Source organism: Callithrix jacchus, chromosome 15, assembly GCF_049354715.1.
Source record: "Callithrix jacchus isolate 240 chromosome 15, calJac240_pri, whole genome shotgun sequence".
Taxonomy (NCBI): domain Eukaryota; kingdom Metazoa; phylum Chordata; class Mammalia; order Primates; family Cebidae; genus Callithrix; species Callithrix jacchus.
In genome coordinates this window covers 28,198,158-28,224,276 of record NC_133516.1, presented here as the reverse complement: position 1 = coordinate 28,224,276, position 26,119 = coordinate 28,198,158, and the positions used below count along the sequence as shown (strand labels likewise).

Genomic DNA, 26,119 nt, shown 5'->3' with positions numbered 1-26,119 from the left:
AGGTGATAAGGAAGATGCTATGTGACAAGCAGGAGGAACAGAACTGACAGATAATGGTAGTAACATTATCAGGATTAGCTCCAACAGTAATGATAATAATACTGGGTAGTAAGAACTGAGCCGAGTACTTCAAAAGTATTATCTCATTTAATCACCATTATTCCTGGGGATTATGAGATACTACTCATATCCCCATTTTGCAGATGGGTAACTAGGAGTCAGAGAGGTTAAGAAACCTGTCTAAGGTCTTGTAGTTCAAGAGTAGGGAATCCACATCTGCTGGGCTCTGGTGCCTGCGGTCTATACCGCTGGGCTGCCTCGCTTGGCCACACTGGCTCAGTGGCTCTCTCAGCCTTGGATGCTCATTAAGGTCATCCAGGGAGCCTTGCCCAACACCAAGGCCTAAGTTCTGCCCTCCAGTCACTCTGCAGACAAGACAGGAAACCTTATCCTCATCAACAAGGCCACAACTGCTGTGCTGTATGGAGGCCGCCAGCATCTCTGGTAGGGAAGCCCTTTGTCGGTGCTTCAACAAAAAGGGTGTGCTATTTTCCTCCTGGAGCCAGCATTTCTACCCTAAAGCGGCCTGGGCCTTCCTGTATACCTGCCTCCAAGGTCCATCTTGAATTTCAAAACTGCCTCAGTGAGGACCTGGGAGGATGGCTGGCAAGCCCCTGGCTAGATGGAAGTTTCCATTTATTGAACGCCTAGTAGGTATCACTGTGCAGGATTACATGTGTTAATTCTAGTCTTCTGAACAGCCCTTCAGTGGGGCCATTTTAGTTCCTGATGAGGGATTTCAAGCTCAGAGGAGGTCAATGACTTTCTCAAGGCTAGATAGTTAGTTAAGAGGCAGAGCCAGGACTTGAATCCATCACTGATCTGACTCCCAGCTCAAGACTCCCTATTACACTATATGGCTACTTGATTGTCAACCTCGTAACTCAGCTCTATACTGGCAGGATACAAAATTATTTAAAAATATCCTCATCATGATCTGTAAGGAAGAGAAAAATGGCTTCTCCACAGAAGAAGGAAAATACTGGACCTTGGTATCTGCTATTTTTTAATTAGCTGATATGGCGTCACTGAAAAGCACACTTGAGACATGCCAGTGAACTGACAGAAAAACATAATCCCACTTCTAAAATGAGGAGGAAGGAACCACGGTGCTTCAGCATATGAAAGAATGAAGCCCTTGAGCGCACTTGCTCTCTTAGCTACTACTCTGCTACTCGTGATAAAATTTCCACTGTTGTTATAGTCACTATATTGGAAAACTGCAAAGCGGAGAAGAGAACATTTCGTTCCTTTCCACCGGCTCTTTGGAATATCAAAATGGAGGACCGTGGATTTTTACAAAGCTGTGCAGAAAATTTACAGCTTTTCCATTAGTTGGATCAGATGTTTCTGGGACAGATCTAAACTGACACTGCTGCTTCCAACAGCTCAGAGAAGGGAGGATGCCCAGTGCAGAGGCAGGGCCACAGACTCCAGACCCTTCTCTTAAAGGGCCCCAAAGACTCAGTGTTCTTTCCAGCCTCATGGAAGTCAGGAAAAAAGGGAGCAGGGGGGCACCAGGAGGGAGGAGGGTGTCTGAAGCCCTAGCAGGTATGGGGTCACAGGCACAGTCACCGCTGCAGGGACGTGGCTCCTTACCTCGGGCAGGAGCAGTTCACCCACTCTGAAGCCATGGCCAGTGGGGAACCTCCCTTGCCAGTGAGAGACGCGATGTTGGGCAAGGTCACGGGCAAGTCCTCCAGGGGCACAGGCGTGGGACCACACACTGGACAGTGGACAATGGGGACCGGTGTGCCCCAGTACCGCTGCCGTGAGATCAGCCAGTCTTTCAGTTTATCACTAGTCACGTCTCCACCCACTCTCTTTCCCCGGGCTTTCTGAGTCAGGGTTAGAAAAGCATCATGCCGGGTCATACCTGTGAACTGAGAGGGAGAGAAAAGAGAGCTCACTCCACTCTGCGTAGCAAGCACGAGTCACCACCCCCACACTGCCACCCGTCCTGCCGTGTTTATGTGTGGCTCTCCTAAGGGACCAGTTCTGTGCAGCGCTGTAGCGTGACTCACATGAGCCCCAGGTGCTTCTGCCTTTGTAGGCTCCTTGTTCCTTCAGATAATATTAAAAATTATATTTTACAACTGCATCAATATAAAGACAAATATAACTTTTGACCCTAAAAGTTCATTTTTTTCTTGTGATTTTAAAAGAAATTTTCAGAGGCCTCTAAAGGTATTGTGGGCCCTCGGCACTGTGTCTACTGTGTCTCATAAGAAGTTGGCCCTGGTTCTGTGGCTTTCCTTATCATCACAGCCCTGTGATACCTATGGAGATCAAATACCAGCTTTTAGCTGCCAGCAAAGAACTGCATGATATGTATTTTTAATGACTACTCTCCCCTGTTGGGGGTAAAATATTCAGAAAATAAAAATTCAATATTATCCTAAAGCAGAGGGAATTCAGGCAAGGAGAGGAACATTCTGAGGCCTTGGCTTGAAGAACTCAACCACTCTTTTTATATTTAAATGCTCCCAGTTTATAGATAGCAGGGCAGACGACTAATAGCACAAAAGAGAAATTATCTTTTCACTTGGTGCTTTTTAGAGAGCCAAACTAATCATATGAATTGAGCCAGTGTGGCTCGGTAACAACCCGGATTGTGGGTACCCTCAAATTTGTTCACTGAAGACCTGCTGGGCACCTGGATGTGCTGGGCTTGTGCTAGGCATTGCGGGCACAAAGATAAATATGATCTACCCATGTCCTCAAGGAGGTTACAGTCAAGAGGCATAAATAAGAAAATACAGCGATGTTTATGAAAAGTAGCCCTTTCATGAATGGTCTGAAGTATCTTTCTGTATTCCCATTATCACACGGTCGTGATGCAAATCATAAAAGCTCTCCTGAAAGTCAGTCTTCTCCTAACATCACTGTCTGTCCATCCTAGAAGCCCACAGATGAAAGCAGCTTTCCCTGTCCATTTTCCTTCTACTTATTGAAATTCTTTTACTCTAGATATTCAGCCTAGAGCCAGGAGAGGCTTCAACAGACCATCTGAAACTGTGTGAAAGAAGCCAGGGAGCATAATTAATGCTCAGAGTACTATACTAAAGAGTGGATGTTTCTCCGGTCACTTCAGAAGCCTAATTTTGGTCCCCTTTCTTGCCCCGTAGTGGGTTAACTGGGGTTCCTTACAGACACCATGACTTCTCTTTGCTCCACCTCCAGGGATCCTGCTCAAACAAGGTCTAAATAAAGGCTTAAGATCATGACTCAGATCTGGGGATGCAATTTATGATGGCACAATCATGGGGTTAGAAAAAATGCCCTCCTTGCAAAGGAGAAAACCTGATCATTATTCTCTTATTCTCTCTCTATATATACCATAGCCAGATAGTTGCAAACCTGAAGCACTTGGATCTTTAGGACTCACTGAATCAAGATCAGCCAGGGTGGGACCTGTAAGCACCTCCCAGGTGATTCTGAACCATGGCCAGGTGTGGCATCACTATGTTAAGTCAGTAGTTCCCAGACTCTGCTGCACATTAAACCAACTAGGAAGCTCTGAACACTGTCGGTGTCTGATCCGTGCCCTCACCACCAATAACCATCAAATCAGTATCTGGAGTGAGACTCAGGTGGCGAGATGCTTTAAATGCTTTCAGGTGTTTCCAATGTGCCGTCAAGTTTAAGAGTGCTCTAACTAAGGCAGTACTCCCAAACTTTTAATGTGCATACAAATCATAGAGGGATCTTGTTAGACGAGGGTGGGATATAAGATTCCACATTTCTAACAAGTGATGCCAGTGCTGCTGGTCCAGGGACCGGACATTGAGTGACAAGGTTCTAAGCCCTTGATTCTCAAAAGGTGTTCCCTGGACCAGCAGCATTAGCAGCAGTATCTGGAAACTTGTTAGAAGTGCAAATTTTGGGGTCTCACCTGGCACTACTAAATCAGAATCCTTGGGGTGGGGGTGGGGCCAGGCTGTGGTTTAATAAGGCCACATGGGGATTCTGATGTGTGCTCAAGTTTGAGAATCACTGCTCCCAATACCTCCTCCCATCCCTCACCCTCTCTCTTCCAACCTACTTTTCATGTTAGCTCAACATAGAGGCTGGGCTCAAATCCTACCAGATGTACCATCTTTAAGTGCGGCTGTTTCATGCTAGCAAGAGATAACCCTGACCAAATAAACATGACTCTGAACTTCCCTGTTCATTTCTATAAGTGAGTTAAACTTTAGGCAGAAAATAGTGTCAGTAATCTGGAGAGAACAGGTATCTCCTCTAGGAAGAAGAAACAATTTCAGTCATCTCTCCCAAGGAACCAGAGATTCCTTAGGAAAGATAATTTTTCTCAAGCAGAGACTCCCAAAATAAAATTAGTTACTTCGATACCATTCTATTCTAGGACTGAATTTGACTTACAGTTGACAAACTTCTAGAACTTGAAGAATATTATTTTGTTTTCATAAATGAAGATATGAAGCTACAGGCTGTTAGGTACGGGATGAGTGAAGGAACAGGTTGTAATCTGCGCCTGAAGGAAAATGTCTCATCAAGGTCGTATCAAGGTGATCATTCTGGAAGTAAGTTCTTAGGCACCAACCTCAGCAGAGTTGCTCAGTCGCTCTGTGCCATCTGGCAAAGTTTCAATGACTTCAGAGTAGGCCAGGCCTAGGGTTTGGGCTAAGATGGTGTCCTCCGAGCTGGTGCTGGGAATTCCTATTCAGAGGAGAAGAAAAGCAAACATTTCCTTCACAAGCGCCCACATCACAATACAACTGACAGTACTGATACCCAGCGTTAGCTCCTTAAAGGAGACATCTCTTTTAGTTATAGAAGTTTTAGGCCAGGCTGGTGGCTCATGCCTGTAATCCCAGAACTTTGGGAGGCCGAGGCAGGCGGATCATGAGGTCAGGAGTTTGAGACCAGCCAGGCCAATGTAGTGAAACCCCATCTCTACTAAAAATATAAAAATTAGCCGGACATGACGGTGCATGCCTGTAATCCCAGCTACTCAGGAGGCTGAGGCTGAAGAATCACTTGAACCCAGGAGGCAGAGGTTGCAGTGAGCCGAGATCATGGCACTGCTCCCCAGCCTCTGTGACAGAGTGAGACTTTGTTTCCAAAAAAACACCGAAGAAGTTTTAAAACCACATCACATTCATTGGGAAAATGGAAAATGGTCTGGGAGAAACCAACTGCTAAAACATAACTAGTTTACTATATTGGTATTATTTCCTTTAAGTCTTTCCTCTGCTTAGTTTTTGTTTGTTTGTTTGTTTGTCTTGAGACAGAGTCTTGCTGTGTTGCCCAGGCTAGGGTGCAGTGACATGGTCTTGGCTCACTGCAACCTCTTTAAGCAATTCTCATGTCTCAGCCTCCCGAGTAGCTGGGATAACATGCCTGGCTAATTTTTGTAGTTTTAGTAGAGACAGGGTTTCACCATGTTCACCAGGCTGGTCTCAAACTCCTGACCTCAAGTGATCTACCCACCTCAGCCTCCCAAAGTGCTGGGATTACAGTTGTGAGCCACTGTGTTCAGGCTATTTTTTTTTTTTTAATAGTTATAATCCTTATACATTTTTTAGTTCTTTTTTTGCCACTGGAAATCATAAGCATTTGGGGAAGCCTCTTCCTTGAATTCCCTTAGTAGCAGAGGATAGTGGGTTTCTCTCGAGAAGCAGGGCTGACTCCTCTAGCATTTCCTAGCATCCTAGAAAAATCCACTCAGTCGGGAAGTCGAAAGCTGGTAACTATGTTTTGTTCCCAAAGGCAATAGTACATTCTAAGTAGATATTTATTTTTCAACCCACATATGTTCTTGAGAAGTTTAGCATTAGAAAATCACTCACCCAGGGGGGCCAGGGCCTGCTGTTCTGGCTTCGGCTATTCATAACAACAGGCTTTTTCCCAACCTTGGTGCTACTGGCATCGTGGACATTGTGGTGGGGGTTGTCTTGTGCACTGCAGGATGTTGAACTGTACCACTAGCATTCCCTGAGTTACGACAAACAAAAATGTCTCCAAAACGGCCAAATGTCTCCTGGTGGCAAAAGCTCCCCTGGTTGAGAACCCCTGCTATAGGGTCATCTGTCAAAGCCGCTGACACACTCATGGATACAACACATTGTGTGAAGAGATATGAAGACAAGGGTATTGCACAAGATGCTTAAGTCAGATCCCGGAACAACGCCCTAAGACAGCGGTTGAATGTTTGGGAGACATGTTCTAAAGCCCCCAAATGTGAGTAAAGCTTTGTGACATGATGGAAAGTTCTGTAGTGTTCTAACTGAGATTACAGACAAAATGCATCTAACGCAATGAATAAATGTTGAGTGGACTTGAAGGACGAGAACAAATGGCAAGCAACGAAAAGTGTTCATAGTCAAGAAGGGAAAATAGTCATTTACTACATTCTAAAATAGAATTTAGAAAAACTAGGAGTACTGTTTAAAAAAAGACACTGTAATCACAAAATGTATTTGGCCGTATAGAGAATGCCCCAGGCCATGGTGGTAGTCACGTGGCACTCAGCTGAATGTGAACTATTTGTAACAGTGTAGGTGGGAGGCAAAAATACCACTTCATCTCCTGTTTATTTCTGTATTTGTTCTTCTTGGAGGGCAAAAAGCAAAAATTTGGAAAAAGTTATGAAACTATAGGAAATCAAGACAACAGGAGAAACAGTTTTCCACATGCACCTAAAAAAACCCGACTTTTTTTCCTTCAAAACTCTCAAAATTGTATAATTTGATTCAAAATATCAAACAAACAAACAAACAAACAAAAAGCTCCCCCAAAAGCCACATCAATAAAAGCTGCCTTTCTGTTTATCCTGGCTGGTTACATTAATCAATTCTACTAATCGTAAAATGCATAAAAGTAACATTGAATTATTTCTTTAAACAACACACTTTCTAGGTTTAAATGGTCAGAAGAGAGTAACATCAATTTTCTGTTTTGACGTTTCTTCAAACCACTTCATCAAAAACTGATCTGAGCATTACAAAGGAAAAAAATGTGAATTTAAGAAGAAATGGTATTTCTGTGTGCTAGGAAATAGAGTGGAAATAACTTTCTCTGCAAGGTTTTGGGACTCGAGAGACTGGTTGGAATCTACAGGAGGAATGTTGGTAATGAAGACGCGGAGGTCTATCCTAAAGGAGGCAGATTTTGGACAGAGCCGTCTTTAGGTTCCCTTCTCTTTGTTCATTCTCAGACTTCCTGTTACATGACGATAGTTTAGAACGCTCACGAATGAGTAAGGCTGCCAAGGACATCCAATTTACAGTTCTAAATATGCCTTCAATTTTACTGCTGTTTCACAATCCTTTTCTTGAATAGCTCCAGTTCGCCTCCTCCACAAAGCCTTCACCAAAAACCCAGCCCACATCGATCATTTGTGCTTCATTTGAACCCCCGTCCCAGCAGTTGCTGTTGGTTCTATGAGTTTTCTTTTCTTTCTTTTTTTTTAAATTTAAGCTGGTAGTGTACCTGGGATGGTTCTATGAGTCTTGAAATTGGATTTTCATCTGAGTTGCACTGTTCCTCATATCATATGTACAAATCTTATCAACAAACTCTACTGGCAAGAATTTGTAGGTCAAACATTTCTTATTATTCCCAGTAGCAACTAGCAAAGTGCAATATACCTAGTATGTTTTCAAAATCTAGTTCTGAAACAAGGGATAATTAAATGAAGGGGTATTCTTTTCTTTCTTTCTTTTTTTTTTTTTTTTTTGAGACTGAATCTTGCTCTTGTTGCCCAGGCTGGAGTGCACGGGTGCCAATCTCAGCTCGCTGCAACCTCTGCCTCTCAGTGATTGCAGTGATTCTCCTGCCTCAACATCCCAAGTAGCTGAGATTATATACACCCACCACCACACTCAGCTATTTTTTTGTATTTTTTAGTAAAGATGGGGATTCACCACGTTGGCCAGGCTGGTCTCGAGCTCCCAATCTCAGGTGATCCACCCAGTTCGGCCTCTCAAAGTGCTGGGATTACAGGCATGAGCCACTGCACCTGGCCAGGTATTCATTTTTATAAAGACACAAATCAGACCATGGAATCAACAGTCAGCTCTTCCAGATGACAGCAATAGGGAGGTATTTTGATCTTAAATCTGCAAAATATACTGTTGTAGTTACAATTTAATAGTTGCTCACCTATTTTGGAATCCAGAGAGCCTCCAAGGTCAGCTTTGGCCAAAATAACGACAGGGACCTCCTGCTGGGTGAGCATGTTCACAGCTATCACTGGCGTGAGGCAGTCTGAAAACGAGAGCAAATAACTGTGGATGCCACTCAACTGAGACACCAACACCATCTGAATCTCAGAGGAAACAAGTGAGAAAAAGAAGCGCTAGAACTTCTGTGCTTTGTGCTAATTGTTAAAGAAGTTGTCCTTTGTAGGGTATTAATAGATAATTCACACCAGTCAAAAATCGAAAAATTAAACATGCACACGAGAAAATGTTCTTCCATGCTCATGAAAAGTGAAAAAGCATTTTTGCTTTCCAGATGGTGGAGTAGACATTCCCATCACCATCTTTTCCTTTTGAAAATACCTCAAATATACAGAAGATGAGAAACACAAAGTCTACCTGTAGTGAAACCGGGGACATCAGAAATTCCAAACCACCATAACACTTAAAGATGGAAGCAGAGTGGGAGTAGAAAATGATTGAGCAGAAAGGAGAAATGAGATTTCCAGATATCCTAAGGCCAAAGAGTTCTTACCCATGTACCCTTTCCTTAAGAGATACTGGAGAATGTGTTCCAGTAAAATGAAGGGGTAAATCAAGAAAGAGACAGACATAGGATCCAGGAAACAAGGAATGGAACAAGGAAAAAGTATGAGGACACTCACAGAGCAAAGACAGAGGGAAGTTCTAGGAGGCCAGTTTGCAGCAGAGGCCTGGAGAATGACCAGGTCAGATCTGAGCAGTACACTGGGCCCCAGGAAGCATCTTTGGGAAAATCAGGAAATTGATAGATTATCTGACAGGTTGGAATGTGCAGAAAACAGCACTGAGAGGAGTTTCAAAGAAATATGGGGGGTGTACAGGAAGACTTAGCCAGAATTTCAAAGAATACAAAGTAAATGGGGGGAAAAAAAAAAGAAGACAGTATGAACATTAGGAAAAATAAGTTATACAAAAAGGAAAATGTATTTGGATCAGTTGTGAACAATATTTATGTGGCCCTAATAAAACATTAAGGATTTATTCTAACGTTGTATTACATTGTAACATCCTAACATTGTATTACATTGTATCATCCTAACATTGCATTATGTTATTTAAAATAACATCTCATTTAAAATTTTTATTTATATAAATTTTTTTTTTTTTTTTGCAGAGACCCGGGGGTCTTGCTATGTTGCCGAGGCTGGTCTCCAATTCCTGGCCTCAAGCGATCCTCCTACTTCAGACTCCCAAAGTACTGGGATTACAGACAGGAGCCACTGCACCCAGCTAACACTGTATCATCTGAAATGAAGTTTATTACAACTACTGCAGTGAGAAGACAAGCCATATATACATATACGTGAATATGCAGAGAGCTGGAAGAATAACGACCTAAGTAAAGTCCTAACGGAAGAAGAGATGAGACAAGGTAGACAATCAGTGAGTTCACTTGAGTTAATTTACAATATAAGCAATTAACAGTTATGAATTCTTACTATTTATAATACTTGCCATGTTTTAAGACTTCATGTAATTATCTATTTTACAAGTGCCCAAATTAAAATAAATCTAAGAATTAGGGCCTATATTTATTTCTTAAGATTATTTTTTAAAGTATTTATTTATTTAGAAATAGTGAGACCCCCGATTCTCCCAAGTAGCTGGAACTGCAGGTGTGTGCCACCAAACCCAGCTAATAGTCTTTATTTTTTGTAAAGCCAGGGTCTCCCTATGTTGCCCAGGCTGGTCTTGAACTACTGGGCTCACACAATCCTACCACTTCGGCCTCCCAAAGTGCTGGAATTACAGGTGAGAACCACTGTGCCTGGCCAGGGTCTATATTTCAAAGAGTAATAACTAACTGACTCTGTAGGCATCTAAGCTCGCTCTTATCTTTTATTACCTTGGTGTTGGGAAGCACAGGATGAGATATGGTAGGGAAATGCAATCCCAATGGGTCTCCAGCCAGCACCCATGAAACAGATATATTAGCTGGGAGATACGTGTTACCTGAGCTGGCTAAGTGTAGACTCACTTCTCAAAGTGGAAACCCATTTTTCAATTCCACACTATCTTTTCTTTTCTTTTTTTTTTTTGAGATGAGGTCCCACTCTGTCACCCAGGCTGGAATACAGTGGTGTAATCTCAGCTCACCACAACCTCCGCCTCCCGGGTTCAAGCAATTCTAGTGCCTCAGCTGCCCAAGTAGCTGGGATTACAGGCATACGCCACCAAACCTGGCTAATTTTTGTATTTTTAGTAGAGACAGGGTCTCATCATTTTGGCGAGGATGGTCTCAAACTCCTGACCTAGGATGATCCACCAGTCTCAGCCTCCCAAAGTGCTGGGATTACAGGCATGAGCCACCACTCCTGGCCTCCACACTATCTTCTCTCAAAGAAGAAATGTATATTTTCAAATTTTGCAATTATAACATGACGTTATCAGGAGGCTGGGAGGTGAGGGCTGGTAGAATAAAAGTCACTAGGTAATATCTAAAACTGGTGAATTGAAAAATAGTAGTATAGGCATATACGGCATATGGATAGACATACAGACAGGGAGGTCTATGCCGGAGAAACAGTGCATGGCACAGACTATCAGTTGACCCCTGTACCTGCCTCCTCTTCTGACTCAGCAATAGAATGTTGAGTTGGACACATGGCTATTGTGTTTAATTAATGGAAGCACTGTTCAGTCTCCTTTGCAGCTAGGTGTGGCCATGGAAGATGTACACAAGCAACTGCTAGGTCACAGCCTCAGAGAGAAGGGGCACACCCTTCTACCCACCCTTCCCCACTTCTTACTTCACTGGAACACAGATCAAGTGGAGAGCAACTTACAAACACGGAGGAGGGCAAGACTCTAGAAGGGCAGAGCAGGAAGAGAAGACAGAGGAGCACTACCCTAACCACCTCACAAAGCAGACTTATCACACATGCTCAAGTGTTTCATGTGGGTAGAATAAACACCTGTTTATCTAAGCCTCTATCATAGCCACCAAACTTGTATCCTAAGTGATACAAACGTAAAATAAAAGTGTTTGGATAAGGAGGCTGCTTTCATTGTTCTTGTTAGTACCCTTTGACTTTTCATATAATATATCGCTTGGACTTTAAAAACCAAGTTAGTTTTTAAAAAGAGAGATGAAAATTAGAGTGATAAGTCAGCAAAATGTTTTAGCAAGGTGACACTAATGTTCGTGAAATCACGGTGGAATGCATATATCATTGGATATAGCATTATAAATTGACATAGCCCTTTTGGAAACCATGTAACAAGAAATAGAAGAATGTTTCTAACCTTTGACCAAAAAAAAAAAAAAAACCACACTTGGAAATATCTCCTATGGAAAATTCTATGAAGCGAAGAGCCACATGGACATAAAAGGTCACAGTAGTTATCTCCATGATAGCCCCAAACATGAAAAAAGCCCAATGTGCAACATGATAGGAAAGACTTAGGATATTAAGGTACACTGAGTTGACAGAATATTATGTATGGATTAGAAAACAATTGTGAAGCCTGCATAAAAACACAGAAACGCTTTCTGATAGCATATTAAGTGAAAACCAGAAAATAATGAGGCAGAAGCAGCCTGATTTTTAAGATAATGTGGGAATGTGAGTTAAAAAGTAACATGACCATGTGGTGCAAAAGAATGAAGTTAACCGGGCCAGGTGTGGTGACTCATGCCTGTGATCCCAGCACTCTGGGAAGCCGAGGTGGGTGGACCACAAGGTCAGGAGATCGAGACCATCCTGGCTAACATGGTGAAACCCTGCGGTGAGCCAAGATCGTGCCACTGCACTCTAGCCTGGGTGGCAGAGCAAGACTCTGTCTCAAAAAAAAAAAAAAGTTGGATCCTTATCTCACACCATATATAAAAATTAACTCCAAATGGATTAAAGATCCAAATGTAAAATCTAAAACTATAAAACTCTTATAAAATAAAATATGTATAAAACTTTGTGGCCTTTTACTAGGCAGTGGCATTTTAGATAGAACATGAAAAGCAAAAGCAACAAAAGAAAAAATAGATAAAATGAATTTCATTGAAACAAAAAACTTGTGCTTCAAAGGGCACCATGAAGACTCATTCTCAGAACTGGAAAACAACTTAGTAAACTATATATCTGATAAGAGACTAGTATCTAGAATATATAAAAAACAGCTAAAATAATAAAAAGATAAATTAAAAATTAAAATGAAAATTAATTTTTAAAAAGGGCAAGAGAACCGAATAGACATTTCCCCAAAGAAGACATAAATGGCCAATAAACACATGAGAAGATGCCTGGCAATGTTAGCCATCAGGGAAATGCAAATTAAAACTACACTATGGTATCATATCATACCCACCGGGATGACCATAATCAAAATGAGCACAGACAATAAGAAGTGTTGGTAGCGATGTGGAGAAACGGGAATGCTCATACACTGCTGGTGGGAATATATGAAGCATTGTAAAAAATGGTGAAGCAGCTTTGGAAAATAGTCTGGCAGTTCCTTAAACTTCATGGCTCAGCAATTCTACCCCTAGGAATATTGCCAAAGAAATAAAAACATACATGCACATAAAACTCTTTATTAATGTTCACAGAAGCATTATTCATTATAATAGTAAAAACCCAAATGTCTTATCAGTTAATAAAAATGGACAAATAAAATGTGTAATACAATTTGTCATACACTGTGTGTAATACAATGAAGTATTACTTGGAAACAAAAAGGAAAGAAAACATTATGCCAAGTGAAAGGAGCAGGACAATAAGAAGACAAATGTTGCATTTGGTTCTATTTACAAGAAATGTCCAGAATAGGCAGATCTATAGAGACAGATGGTAGATTAGTGATTGCCTAGGGCTGCAGATTACACAAGAATCAGGGAGGGGTGACTGCCAGAGGGTCTGAGATTTCTTTTTGGGATGATGAGAATGTTCTAAAATTGACTGTGGGGATGGTTGCATGAATTTGTGAATATATTAAAAACCATGGAATTGTGTATGTTAAATGGGTTATGATATGGTATGCTCAGTCGTTACAGAAGAAAGTAATATGAAAAAAAAAAGTAGTGTACTGCATGAAAGAGTTGAACTGTTTTTCATTCCACATTAAAGTTATATTATACCAGTTTTTCAGTTAGGACAAAAATTATCTTGGAACTTAAATATTAGCAGGTTTACAATGAATGGATAGTAGCAGCTTGCGGTTTGCACCCAGTCAGAATCTATTTTCTAGTAACAACTCAATTAAAATCAAAAGTTCCTGAATAGGTCTCCTGTGTTCTCCATATATCTGATGTTTCCTTTGTAATTATTAATGTGTTTAATAATCATAAAAAAATTAAAAAAAAAATCACTCCTGAGCTAGTGATGTGATGCAGGGATCCAAGAAAGTGAAATATAAAGAAACGAAAGCATTTCACATAGTAGTCGGGTAACAGCAAAGCACTGTGGTAATTACAAAGGAAACATTCCAGACAAAAAGGTGTCTGTCCTTTGCTCTCAGGGCACCCACTGCAAAGAAGGCAGGGGTCTCACACCCTCTGGAAAAACAAAGGACTTTCATTTGGTGTTCTCCAAGGCAGCAGTCCATATAACTAGTTCCTAGGAGATACTCCATGGAAACAGGGCTCCGTGGTCAACTGAGTGTGACAAGTGTTGACTATGACTTCCTCTCTCAGACAGTCCCAGTGCATATTAGCACAGCAAAGGTTCTCAGAAGTCCAAAACAAAGATACTTGTTTATTTTTGTTTATTCCAGATTTGTTGAGCACAGAAGCTTTTCCTTTCACATAACATTGAAGAATGCTACTTGAAACAGTTTGATGGAAAACCAAACCATTACCCCAGAATTATAGATCTACTCTCACCCTTTGTTTCCACCGCATACCAGTACCATGGAGACAGAAGCAAAACAATAGTGAGCAATTTATTATTATTTAATGTCTGGGGCTTTGAAGGAGGCTCTTGCTCTCTAATGTGCCTGCAATGTGTCAATAACAACACAGTTCCAAATTGTCCTTTAGAGAGACCTCATCTGCCCTTTCAGCAAAAAATTATTGTGTAGATAGTTGGTGACTCAGAGCTAAAATGTGTGGAGGGTTTGAATATTTTAATATTAGGAATGTAAGAAAAGATTTCAGGAAAAGACAGAACAGCTTCTAGAACTCTTGATGATATTTCTCCATTGATGCCTTTTATGGTTTCTAGTTCCTATCAAGTCAGAGCTTACATAACATGACTTAAGTCAGATTTGGTCAGCTGAGAAAAGCAGGCAACGTCAATGATTGTGGAAATAAACTAAATTTCAAGAGCTCTAGGGGAGCACCTTGCTTTTTTTCCTCTCTCAAAGGAATCTGTGCCAAATTAAGGATGCTAAGCAAAAACAGCACATTTAGTCAATAACATCGGCAGCCTACGTGGCCAGGCTAGAAATCAAGGAATCATCCTGGGATCCTCCACCCTCGCAGCCTTCCATAGACTTTTCAGGCCTGTTCCCTCCCTCCATCCTGACTCCTGCTGTTCTGGGGACTCTGCCACCTCTTTCCACAATTAATGAGGTCAGCCAGCCTGCCACTCTAGCATCGCCCTGTCCACATGTGTCACTCTCCTCCTCAGAGCCCCTCAGGGCTCCTTCTCCACCCACAAAGTCCTCCAACACCACCTTGGCTGACAGCCGCACTACGTACTCTGCCAAGAAAGCTAAACTTACAAAGGTTACGTGATCTTCCTTAAGTCATATGGATGGATCTAGGACCAGAATCTTGGTCATCTTGGGCCAAATCAGGAGTTGGTATGTAGAAATAAACAGGAGGAGCTCATGTTTGAGAACTGAAACTCCTGCAGGTGATAAGCGTAGCACACAAGTGTGTGCTGCCATGACACTCAGGGGTCACTGCTTTAACACAAATCATCCTTAAAATCTGACATTCAATGAAAAAAATGAGGTGGTCAGCAATGGTAAATGACAGCAGTGATACAGCACCCTGGTTTAAAATGTAACCCCAAAGGCCAGAAGAGGCATAAATCATACACTCCTAGGGTAATCTGAATTCACCTTTTGGGAACACTGTGTTACACTCAATGCACTGTACTGGCCTTCTGTGACTATGATGTCAAAATCCAGGGACTTGATGTGCAAATTAATCTAGAGATTTTGAATACATTGACATCTGTAAAAAGAGTATTTCTACTCTGAAAATTAGAATTGGAAAAATTTACTGCCAAGTGTAATGTTTCCATTTGGAATAATTTCAGAGGTTATTAAAAAGAAGAGAGAAAGTAACTAATGAGCCCTTCAAATGGAACATTACACTTGGCACTAAATTTGCCAAAATGAAATGACTGGGTCAGGTCAGGTATGTCGATATCCATGTGGTCATGAAAACAGTGCTGTTTGCATGTACTAAAATAATGTACAATTTCTTACATATGAAATGAATTTATACAATGCTTTTCATCTCAGGAAATCTATCTTCTATAATTTGTTAGCTCATTAGCAAATTACAGCTCCCCTACTAATATTGTCTTATTTTCATTTGTGTCCCCAAATTAGCCATAAGAGAAAATGTAAGGGCTAGAGATGTTTACATGTTTTAGTTTCCCCATTTTAGATGTTATTCGGCCACCATAGCCCTCAAGGAATATCAAATTGCTCATGAGAGTAAAAACTATGAGATATCCCTTTAAAATAAATAGTTGAAAAGTATCCAGTTTTTCTTTTGAGTAAGTAGAGAAAATAAACCTGAGAGAGATAGCTATATTGAGATTTATAAGCACACATTGAAATTTTAACTCAAAAGACTCTTTTCTCTATTTCAGTGCATATGGCAAAGAGATGAAACTGAGAGGTGACATCTGTCTTGTGTGGGGTGAGTGGCATATGCATCGGGCTGTCTTCTGTTCTGCCTCCCAGGGGCATCCAGTTAAGACTGGAATGGCTCATCTCTGCCCCACCAAGAGTGCATGCAGCAGGCTCTTTAGAAAGTACTCACTGATTTGAATCCGGCTTTAATGGTCTAAGTAAACAATTAAACTCTTAAGGAGAGAGAAATTGGGATGACATTGTCTATCTCTCTGACCTAGTATTAGGAAATGTTTCATTCTGGTTATTTCAGAGATGGTAACTTAATATCATCACCCAAACATTTTTTTAGTCAAATGCTATTTCAGACCCCAATAATTCAGATTGCCTACTTCGGGTTGAAGTTTATAGTTTACGAAAGAGAAAAGGGATGAGATTTTTGTGGAAATATTTAAATCACCTCAGAGTCTTATTTCTAACATCGAATGGATTTCCTTTCACCTGCCCAGGCTCCATATCCCCTTCTCTGGTAAGAGCCTTCAAGTTTGTTTTGGAAAGCTCCCCCTCACTCCCTTTGTGGTCCGCCAAGGAAGGTGCCTGGCCTCCCTCTGCCAAGAAAGAGGCTGGGGGCCCGAGTCACACCAATCAAATACCTTTCCCTGCAAGAGGAGTCTTGAATCAAGAGCTTCAGGCACTGAAGGCGGGTTTGGGTTTGAGCAGAATTACTCTGACAGTGGCCCTTAGGGACTGTCTGTGAGTTCCTGCTCCCTGAACTCTCAGGGCTGCGCTGTCCAGCTCCTCTTGCAGACTGGCTCTTCAGCTATTCCTCTAGCAATGGTCTTCCCCACAGCCTTCTAACATGTTCTCCTTTTCCTCTGGGTTAGAGATGGATTCTGTTGCTTGCAACCACAGAATCTTCAAACCTTCACAGATCAAGTACAACCTGATATGCCAATTCCAGGTCAGCTCGATCCATGCATAAAGCAGGTATGTTTAAAATCTGTATGGAGGACACCGCTCAGATGAACCACATAAATTCTTTAAAACAATAAAATTAAGTTGGAGACGTTTTCTCTCATTCTTACTGGCTTCCCTCTGGTCTGACAATGTAGTTTTATTTGATGGTGAAATTATAAATTAGGAGAAGATTCTATTCCTAATAGATTCCTACATCTTCTCCTAATTTATAATTAGAAGAAAAGAACTTTAGATTATATTGAAAGGGAGAAAGCTGAGCTTTCAACTGGAAGCTCAAGACACAGACAAACTAGTAACTCATGGAGAAATCAAGGGTAATCAAAATATTTTGAGTTTTTTAAATCCTGTTTCAAAATAAAAACAAAAAATAAGGCTAAGGCAAAGAACAGCCTACACAAGATGATATACAGGAAAGGACCATGAACTCTGGGAGTCGCCATCCAAATGTACCAACTGAGCCGTAACTTGCCAACTCACCTTTGACAATCCTACCAACTGAGCCGTAACTTGCCAACTCACCTTTGCCAGGGACAAGGGCCATCCTCAAGGCTTCCCTCAGAGAGCTGTGCCCGTGTAATAGTCTGTGGCTGGGCGAGATGGCCACATGGGAGGTGCCGTAAATGGCTTCAGGGGTGGCTGTATAGGCAGTCATCTTTTCTCCCGTGACTTGCCCATGAACCTGGTGGTAGGAAAGAAGAATGATGTTGGCCGGGTGCGGTGGCTCACGCCTGTAATCCCCGCACTTTGGGAGGTCAAGGTGGGTGGATCACGAAGTCAGGAGTTCGAGACCAGCCTGGCCAACATGGCGATACCCAATCTCTACTAAAATTACGAAAATTAGCCAGGTGTGGTGGCACGTGCCTGTAGTCCCAGCTACTCGAGAGGCTGAGGCGGGACAGTCGCTTGAACCCAGGAGGTGGAAGCTGCAGTGAGCTGAGACCATGCCATTGCACCCCAGCCTGGGTGACAGAGTGACACTTCATCTCAAAAAAAAAAAAAAAAAAAAAAAAAGTGATGTCATTCCTCAGTCCTCCCTTTGGGCTGTGTTGCTCCCTAACTACATTCCCTTCCCTCATTCCCCAACAGTGATCACAGCTCTGACCACTGGACCAGGAGTATGGGGACTCAGATGGTGTCTGGCAAAAGCTGAGAAAAGGATCACAGTTCCCCTTTCAGAAACACCCCCTACCACTTGCCCCACACCAGGCATGCAGGCATTCCCAACTTGAAGGCAGTCAACAAAGAATGCTCAGAAAGATACTCTCCTGGTTTTCCTGGCTCCTTTGTTCACAATTCAAAAATAACTATTAGTGTTATGTTGTTTGTGTTCTGAGAAGGAAGCTGTATTTTCTTCAAGGATTTACGGGTATTAAAAAAAGGCATCTACTTTTCTAAGAAGAAAAACAGGTGCCAAGTTTATTAGTGTTTTGAAGAGAGAAAGGATGGCCTGAGCTGAGTTCATGACTATGAGTCCCTAGAGCTAGTTAAAATGCCTTTTAAGGAAGAGGCACACAGCCATCCACTGAAGGCCAATTAATGTGACAGACAGGGAGGACACAGACTGGACAGGTGCTACTTCGTTCATGCATTTATTTAAACATACTGACAGAGTGCCAATGATGAACTAAAAGACAGTCTACCACATGGCCTAAGTGTCAATTAAGTGTCATCTATGGAGCCAGAATTGGGGACACAGAGGCATACATGTGGCCTGTCCTAAAGAGCTGAGATGCTTCCTTCCCTGAGACAGTGTGTTGCCCCATCTCATTTTCAGGTGGGTCCAGGAATGGAGATAAGAACATGTTCATAGTAAAATGCTGGGCAAAGAAGAAAGTGTAGAAGACATTCCACACACAGTAGCCAGCAGGCTTAGAGACCCATATCCTGAACGCTAGCTAAGGAGCAAAGGCCTTGGATATGAGGACCAGACTCAGGCTAATGCAAAGGCCATGAAAGAGATGGCCCTGAAGATTTAAACAGAAATCATGGCAGGACTGAATTTCAGAACTCTTGCCACTTTCTCAGGAAACCAGTAAGAGGAAAAGCTCAGTCCAGCATTTGTTACTGAAATGTTTCCAAAGTACACACTCCCTTATGGGAGGCTTTCCATGTTTGCAGTTGGAATAAGTTGGATCACTTTTGCGAGGAGGCTGCACAGGGAATTTTGAGCTCAGTGGCAAGTGGCAGGTGTTTGCAGACACCAGGTATGGAAGAGTCTAGAAAGGAAGGCCAACTTTGTCTCAGCTGCTGCTTCTAAAGGTTTTGATGGGACAAAGGTGAGGGCAGGTTTGGCGCTAAATCAACAGAGCAGAAAAGCCTTGAAGAGAGAAGAAGTCAGAAGGATAAGAAAAAGCAAACCAGGTAAAAAGCACACCTAGGTAAAAAAACATCAGTAGAACTAGAGAGTTCTCTAGTCAGCAGAGAAAAAGAGAAGTTCTAGAGTAGGTGGGCCTTATACTGTGACCGTTCAACAGTGTTTCCGCAGAAGTTTCAAACACAATCCCTAAGCTGTAAGTCTGTCCAGTTTTGAAATGGTGTTATAGGTAGTGTCTGCTTCCTTGGCTTTTAATCTGCTTTGTGACATGCACCCCTTTGAAAATACAATGAAATTTTCCATTGCTCAGGAAAATGCCCACACAAACATTTTGCACATAAAATTTCAGGGAGTTCATGGACCCCTGAAGATCCTCTGTCTGTGCTGTCCAGTATGGTAGCCAGTAGCAATTTGTGGCTATGAATCATAGCACTTGAAATATAGCTAGAATGAACTATAAATGTAGAATATAGATTTCAAAGACTGTACTACAATGTAAACTCTTTAATAAATCATTTCTTACTGAGCCCATCTTGAGAAACATTTTGGTTACAATGGGTTAAATAAAATGTTATTAAAATTCATTTCACTTGTTCTTTGCAAGTTTTAAAAATGTGGCTACTAGAAAATTTTAAATTGTGCATGTTTAGACTGTGCTGCGGTGTAGTCCCAAATTGCTGGTTTACTCAATGAGTCCCAAATGTAGAAGAAGACTTGTGACACGAATTGCTGGAGCTGCTATCACTTGCTCACCTTTAATGTGAAGTCCAGGTGGCAGCCCACACAGTCCCCAATCCAGTGGGCTTGCATGCCTTTTATTCCATACCATTCTGGAAGATCTGCCAACGTATCCTGCATGGCCTGTGCAAATGGAAGGAGAAGAAAGAAGTAGATGCACAAGGCTTATTTAAGAAAAAGCAAATGATTTGAGGCTTGTTAAGGCAGGAAAAGCAGAGACACTAAAGGAGGTTCAGGATTTGGCTCTCTCCTTGGTCACTAAGTCAGAGGAAGCCAGGAATGCATTTATTATGACTCAGTTCATGTGAGATGGGTTTGACCGATTTTGCTGTCCCAAGTGAGTCATGGTTTCATGGAAAGAAGAAAATTAACAAAGAAAGATCATAATTCACATCTTTGGCAAGTGTGTTTAGTACATTTTCTCCCATAGTTTAGGGACTAAAAAAATTAAGTTCAAGTTTATGAATTTTGAAATTCTAAGCCATTCATGAGTGTTCTACAATCAAACAATATCATATATAGGACATTATACATTATATCTTTGCATTTAAAAATATTAATTTTATAAACATATAAGGGAAACATGACATTAATTTGTGGAAACATTTGCCATTAGAAAATGGCATACATTGATTTTCATCTTTGTCTCCTTTTAATCTTAAATTCCTTTAAAATGGAGGTCTTTATATAAATTATTTCTGGGACCTCAAGCATTTGAGATGTGCCTTATTTGAGATGTGACCTTATTTGAGATGTAACCTCATTTGAGATGTGCCCCTTCAACAGATGGATTTAAAAGTCAATCATATTTGTAATGTGAAGATCCCAATTTCACATTCCTTTATATGATGGTTAATAGAGGCAATGTAACAATGCTTTATTTGTTTGTTTTATATTCATAAAGTACCTTCATATGTATTTCTTCTCACACACTCTTGTATGGTAGCTCATTTTCAGATGAATAAACTTCTGTTACAACAGGTTATGTGGCCCATGCAAGGTCACAGGAATTGATAAGCCAGGACTAGAACCTAGATTTTCTAACAGTGTTCTTTCTGCTACAGCACAAAGATTCTTATGTTAATATGTGATAAAAAACAACAACAACAGGCTGGGCGTGGTGGCTCACGCCTGTAATCCTAGCACCTTGGGAGGCTGAGGTGGGCAGATCGCTTGAGGTCAAGTGTTTGAGACATGCCTGGCCAACATAGTGAAACCCATCTCTACTAAAAACACAAAAATTAGCCAGGCGTGGTGGTGCGTGCCTCTAGTCCCAGTTACTTGGGAGGCTGAGGCAGGAGAATTGCTTGAACCCCAGAGGCAGAGGTTGCAGCGAGCCAAGATTATACCACTGTACTGCAGCCTGGGTGACACAGTGAGACTCCGTCTCAAAAAACAAAAACAAAAAATAAACACACATACCCAGAGCATTTTCCATATTTACCATCTATCTACGTAAACTATTGCTTTAAAATAATTCAACAGGCTATATCATTGTTTTATGTGATCATCCATATTTCATTTCACAATAAAAACATAAAGCAACAACAACAACAAAAACATACTGCTGAGTTTGGTGTTGTGTAGGTCGCAATTCTTAACCCCACAGTGCTCCTGATCTGAATTGAGAGAGTACGGCATAGGGAAATACTGGCCTGTGATCTCTACGGCTCAACTGCAAACTCTGATTGTTCTTTATATTCCACACAGGGCCTGGCCCAGAGCCTAGAACTGTGCCTTATCCTGGGCAAATGTTCATTAAATTACCATTTAATTCCCTGTACTCAAGGGAGAGAATTAGAGAGCAGTACTACAGAACCCAATCCCCAGGCATCTGGAAAGGGAAGTAATAACCTTTGTAAAACACTTCCTAAGTACCAGGCACTTTTGTGCATGTTGCGTCATTTAATCTTCACATCAACAGCACAAGTCAAGTAGTAATACTCCAAGTCCCAGATGAGAAAACGAGTCTCAGAAATTTTTCCTAAGTCACTCTATGAGTATGGGATGGAGCAGTGGAAGTAGCACTTGAAGTCAGATGCAGCTGACCCCTAAGTCCACATTCAGTCTGATATTCTGCTATGCAATTACAACTGTATAACAATAGTATAAATTCAGCTTTCCCATATCTGTATTTCAGATATTTTCAGCTTGTCATACTCTAACTAAAAGGCATGCATTAGAGATCCATCTGCATCTATTATCTTATTTATATTTTTATTTCATTCCTAGAAGGAAGACCCTGGTCATAGAGCCACAGGGTTGAGGTTATCATCAAAATTCGTTCTCTTTATAGATGGGGACACACAGGTCTAGAGAGCAACCTGCCTAACATCACTTAGCCAGTTGGAGCCAGGCCTGAGACCACTGTACTCAGATCTCTTAGTTCATCACTCAGCCTCATTCAACTAGAGCATACCTTCCTGAGGAGAACTATAGGATAGGTGAGTGGCAGGGCTCCACCATCAACTATGGAAGCTTGAAAGGGGACAAACTTGTCACCATATCCAACTCCCCACCCCACTGATGCTAAGGAGTATAACCAATCATAGGCTCAGTACAGTTTCAGAACACTGTGGGGTGATGCAGAGGCCCAGGATCAACTGCCTTCAATGCCACACCAGACTGAGAGGCTGGGAGATGCTGGTACCAATGGCAGCAATGGCTTAATCAGACCATTTTTGGGAAAAGATTGTGGCTGTGCCTTTGTTCTCCCCTAATTTCTGTCTGGGTTTGGATCTCTGGCTTTCTCATTCAACTGAGAGTAACCTGATTCTCTTCTGATTATTCCTCTTTGGCTTAAGTTAACCACAGTTAACTTTATGTTGTTTGTAACCAAGTTTCCTAACTAACATCAATGGATTATAAAAGTTTCAATATGCTGATACATATATATCTATAGTAGCTGATTTTGTAATGCCTCAACATCATAGTAGCAAAGGTTGAAAATCTTGAATATATTAATTATATACTAATATAATGTTAATAAACCATTAATTAATCTTCTGATAAAGTTAAGTACTCTAGAATGCTTTTCAATTTTTAGAGCAATTTAGGGGGTCTTAAATGTCAACCAGCATGCAAGTATATTATAAACTTTGAAAATGACCAATAGCTTTTCCTCTCTAAAGACCAATGAGGCTCCATTTAACTTTCAAACAAACCCATATGTGGTCTAACGGGATCTGATGTCTTTCGAGCATATAAAAATCCACAGTACATGATGTGAAAATTGGCTCGATCTCCCTGACTGGGTCTAATTCTGACAGCACTTTATGCCCCTTCCTTTACCAGCATTACTGAACCACTGGTGTATTAGCTCTCTCATTGTACCTTTTCTTCTAGATTGAATCGTCAAGGCTGGGAAACTTCTTATGGAGAAACCTTACTTAAAATATTCAGATCTTGATGAAGATGAAAGATTCAAATAGGATGAAATGTGAATGTTTTCATATGCTAATTCTGGAAAAACGCCTGCTTAAAACCTAACCAAATCTATGAATATTTTTAAAAACCAAAAGAGATTTTTAAAATTAACTAAATGAAATCAACATCTCGAACAACTCTGCAAGCTCTTTTTAGTCCCCACTATATAACAAACATTATTCACGACTGTTTTTCTGATGAACAGGGCTTCAGAAAGCACCTTGTCCAACAGCTGCTGATAACCCCGGGCTGGCCCAGACCAAGGCTCTGCCAGAATAAGAATGATGTGAGCAGTGCTACAGTTGTTTATTTTTATTTTTTTAATTTTTTTTTTTTAAATTGAGATGGAGTTTCGCTCTTGTTACCCAGGCTGGAGTGCAATGGTGCGATCTCGGCTCACTGCAACCTCCGCCTTCTGGGTTCAAGCAATTCTCCTGCCTCAGCCTCCCGAGTGGCTGAGATTACAGGCATTCGCCACCATGCCCAGCTAATTTTTGTATTTTTAGTAGAGATGGGGTTTCATGTTGACCAGGATGGTCTTGATCTCTTGACATTGTGATCCACCTGCCTAGGCCTCCCGAAGTGCTGGGATTATAGGCGTGAGCCACTGTGCCTGGCCCAGTAGTTTAATTTAAAGAGCTGTTAATTCAGAAGACAAAGGTGCTTTGGCTAAGCTGGTGGAAGCTATCCGCACCAATTACAATGACAGATACGATGAGATCCGCCATCACTGGGGTGGCAACGTCCTGGGTCCCAAGTCTATGGCTGGCATAGCCAAACTCGAAAAGGCAAAGGCTAAATAACTTGCCACGAAACCGGGTTAAATGTACACCGTTGTACATGAAAATAATTAAAACAATACAAATTTTCCTTCAAAAAAAAAAAAGCTGTTTTGTTTGTTTGGGATTTTGTTTAGTTTATAGCCTTCTTTTTTTTTTTTTAATGTGTTCAGTGATGGTAGATAGTATGTATCTCATTTCATGTATTTACATCTGGCAAACAGGATTGATATGTGTATCTTTCCCCTATACTGGCCAATCTTAATTTATAGAAATCCCACTGGCTCACAGAATCCAAAAACCTGGGAAAATAGTAGGTTTTTAGATTCTTTTTTAAAGTGCTATGAAATCCTTTGCAAATCAAATCTGAGGGAACCCAATATGTAAGAGTTGAAAGAAATGCCCTTTCTGTCCTCTAATTCCTTAACTCCTCCCTATCGACTCTCAAGGCTTTGAAACACTTTGGAAATCATTAATTTATTCAACGCCTCTCATTTCATAAGTTTTTTAAATGGGATTCTGAGAGGTCATGTGATTTCCCTAAACTCAATAAGTCAGCAGCAGAGCCAAGATAATGAATTATCCAGATCTTCTGATTATAAAGGTTCCCTGTGGTTGCTATTTGGCCTATTCAGAAGTACTGTGGTTTGCAAACGGGCCTTAAATCTGTTTCTGCTAGAATGTGTCTGAAAAGACAGCCACTGTCACTTTGTAGGCACACCATCTGAGTGAAGATGCTTGAAAAAATTGAAACAGAACTAGGCATTCATGAGCCAGTGTTTAAGAACATGCACAAAAAAAGCGGCGGCGGTGGGGGGGCGCTGAAGTAACATCCAACCAAAAAGGTTTTGGTAATACAAAATATAATCAGGAATAAGAAAGAGAAAGATTAAAACTGAAAAGCTGGGGACAAAAAGAGGATTAAATACAACATGGCTAATATGACTTTCTCTTCAAAGAAGCAGAAATAATGCTAGGAATAAATCCTAACATTATGCTAGGAATAAATAAATGCTAGAAATAATGCTAGGAACAAATCCTAACTTCCCAAGAGAGAAAGTTAAGCTGAAGCATTAAGAACAAGGTGCAACATGATCACAAATGAGAATGCTAGAAAGCCGGGCTCGGTAGCCCACCCCTGTAATCCCAGCACTTTGGGAGGCTGAGGTGGGTGGATCACGAGGTCAGGAGATAAGACCATCCTGGCTAACACGGTGAAACCCCGCCTCTACTAAAAATACAAAAAATTAGGCGGGTGTGGTGGTGTGTGCCTGTAGTCCCAGCTACTTGGGAGGCTGAGGCAGGAGAATCCCTTGAATCCGGGAAGTGGAGGTTGTAGTGAGCCGAGATCGCACCACCGCACTCCAGCCTGGGTGACAGAGTGACACTCTATCTCAAAAAAAAAAAAAAAAAAAAAGAAAGAAAGAAAAGAAAAGAAAAAAGAAAAAGAATTCTAGAAAAAGTGGACTGAAAACATGATACATTTTAGAAGACCCAGGTAAAAAAAAGTACATGCAGACTGAGAAGTGCAGATCCTTTGAAAGAAGCGGAGGTATTAGCTACTAAGGGAAGGGTGGAGAATCAAAAACCTTAAGAACTGGACACAGACTTGAGTGAATGGAAGACACAAGATTGAAAGATAACATCTAATTAAAATACACACTTTTAAAAAGCTTGATAATTAGCATACTTATAAACTGGTGTGATTTGATTTGCAATTATTTTTGAATTATGATTTATATATATTTTTCTAAAACTTATTCTCGTTGCCAAAATTTCTTTATTCTTTTTTGGGGGGGAAGGGGGAATCATTTCAATGCAATCACTTTAAAGACACAATATATAAGTTCGAAAAAAGGAAAACC

The 26,119-nt window shown here is 41.2% G+C and overlaps 1 protein-coding gene across 5 annotated transcripts in view; it reads right to left on the bottom strand.

Annotated features, from left to right (window-relative positions):
* LARS2 (leucyl-tRNA synthetase 2, mitochondrial) overlaps window positions 1–26,119 on the bottom strand; it is a 168,364-nt gene that overhangs the window by 64,740 nt on the left and 77,505 nt on the right. For all 5 annotated transcript variants that reach the window (XM_035275054.3, XM_002758269.6, XM_078350650.1 and 2 more), the window contains exons 8-12: window positions 20,065–20,172; window positions 17,517–17,676; window positions 8,188–8,292; window positions 4,625–4,740; window positions 1,660–1,943 (exon numbers count right to left, since the gene is read on the bottom strand). In XM_035275054.3, coding sequence (XP_035130945.2) covers window positions 1,660–1,943; window positions 4,625–4,740; window positions 8,188–8,292; window positions 17,517–17,676; window positions 20,065–20,172 — 773 coding nt within the window. The remainder of the gene's footprint in view (window positions 1–1,659; window positions 1,944–4,624; window positions 4,741–8,187; window positions 8,293–17,516; window positions 17,677–20,064; window positions 20,173–26,119) is intronic.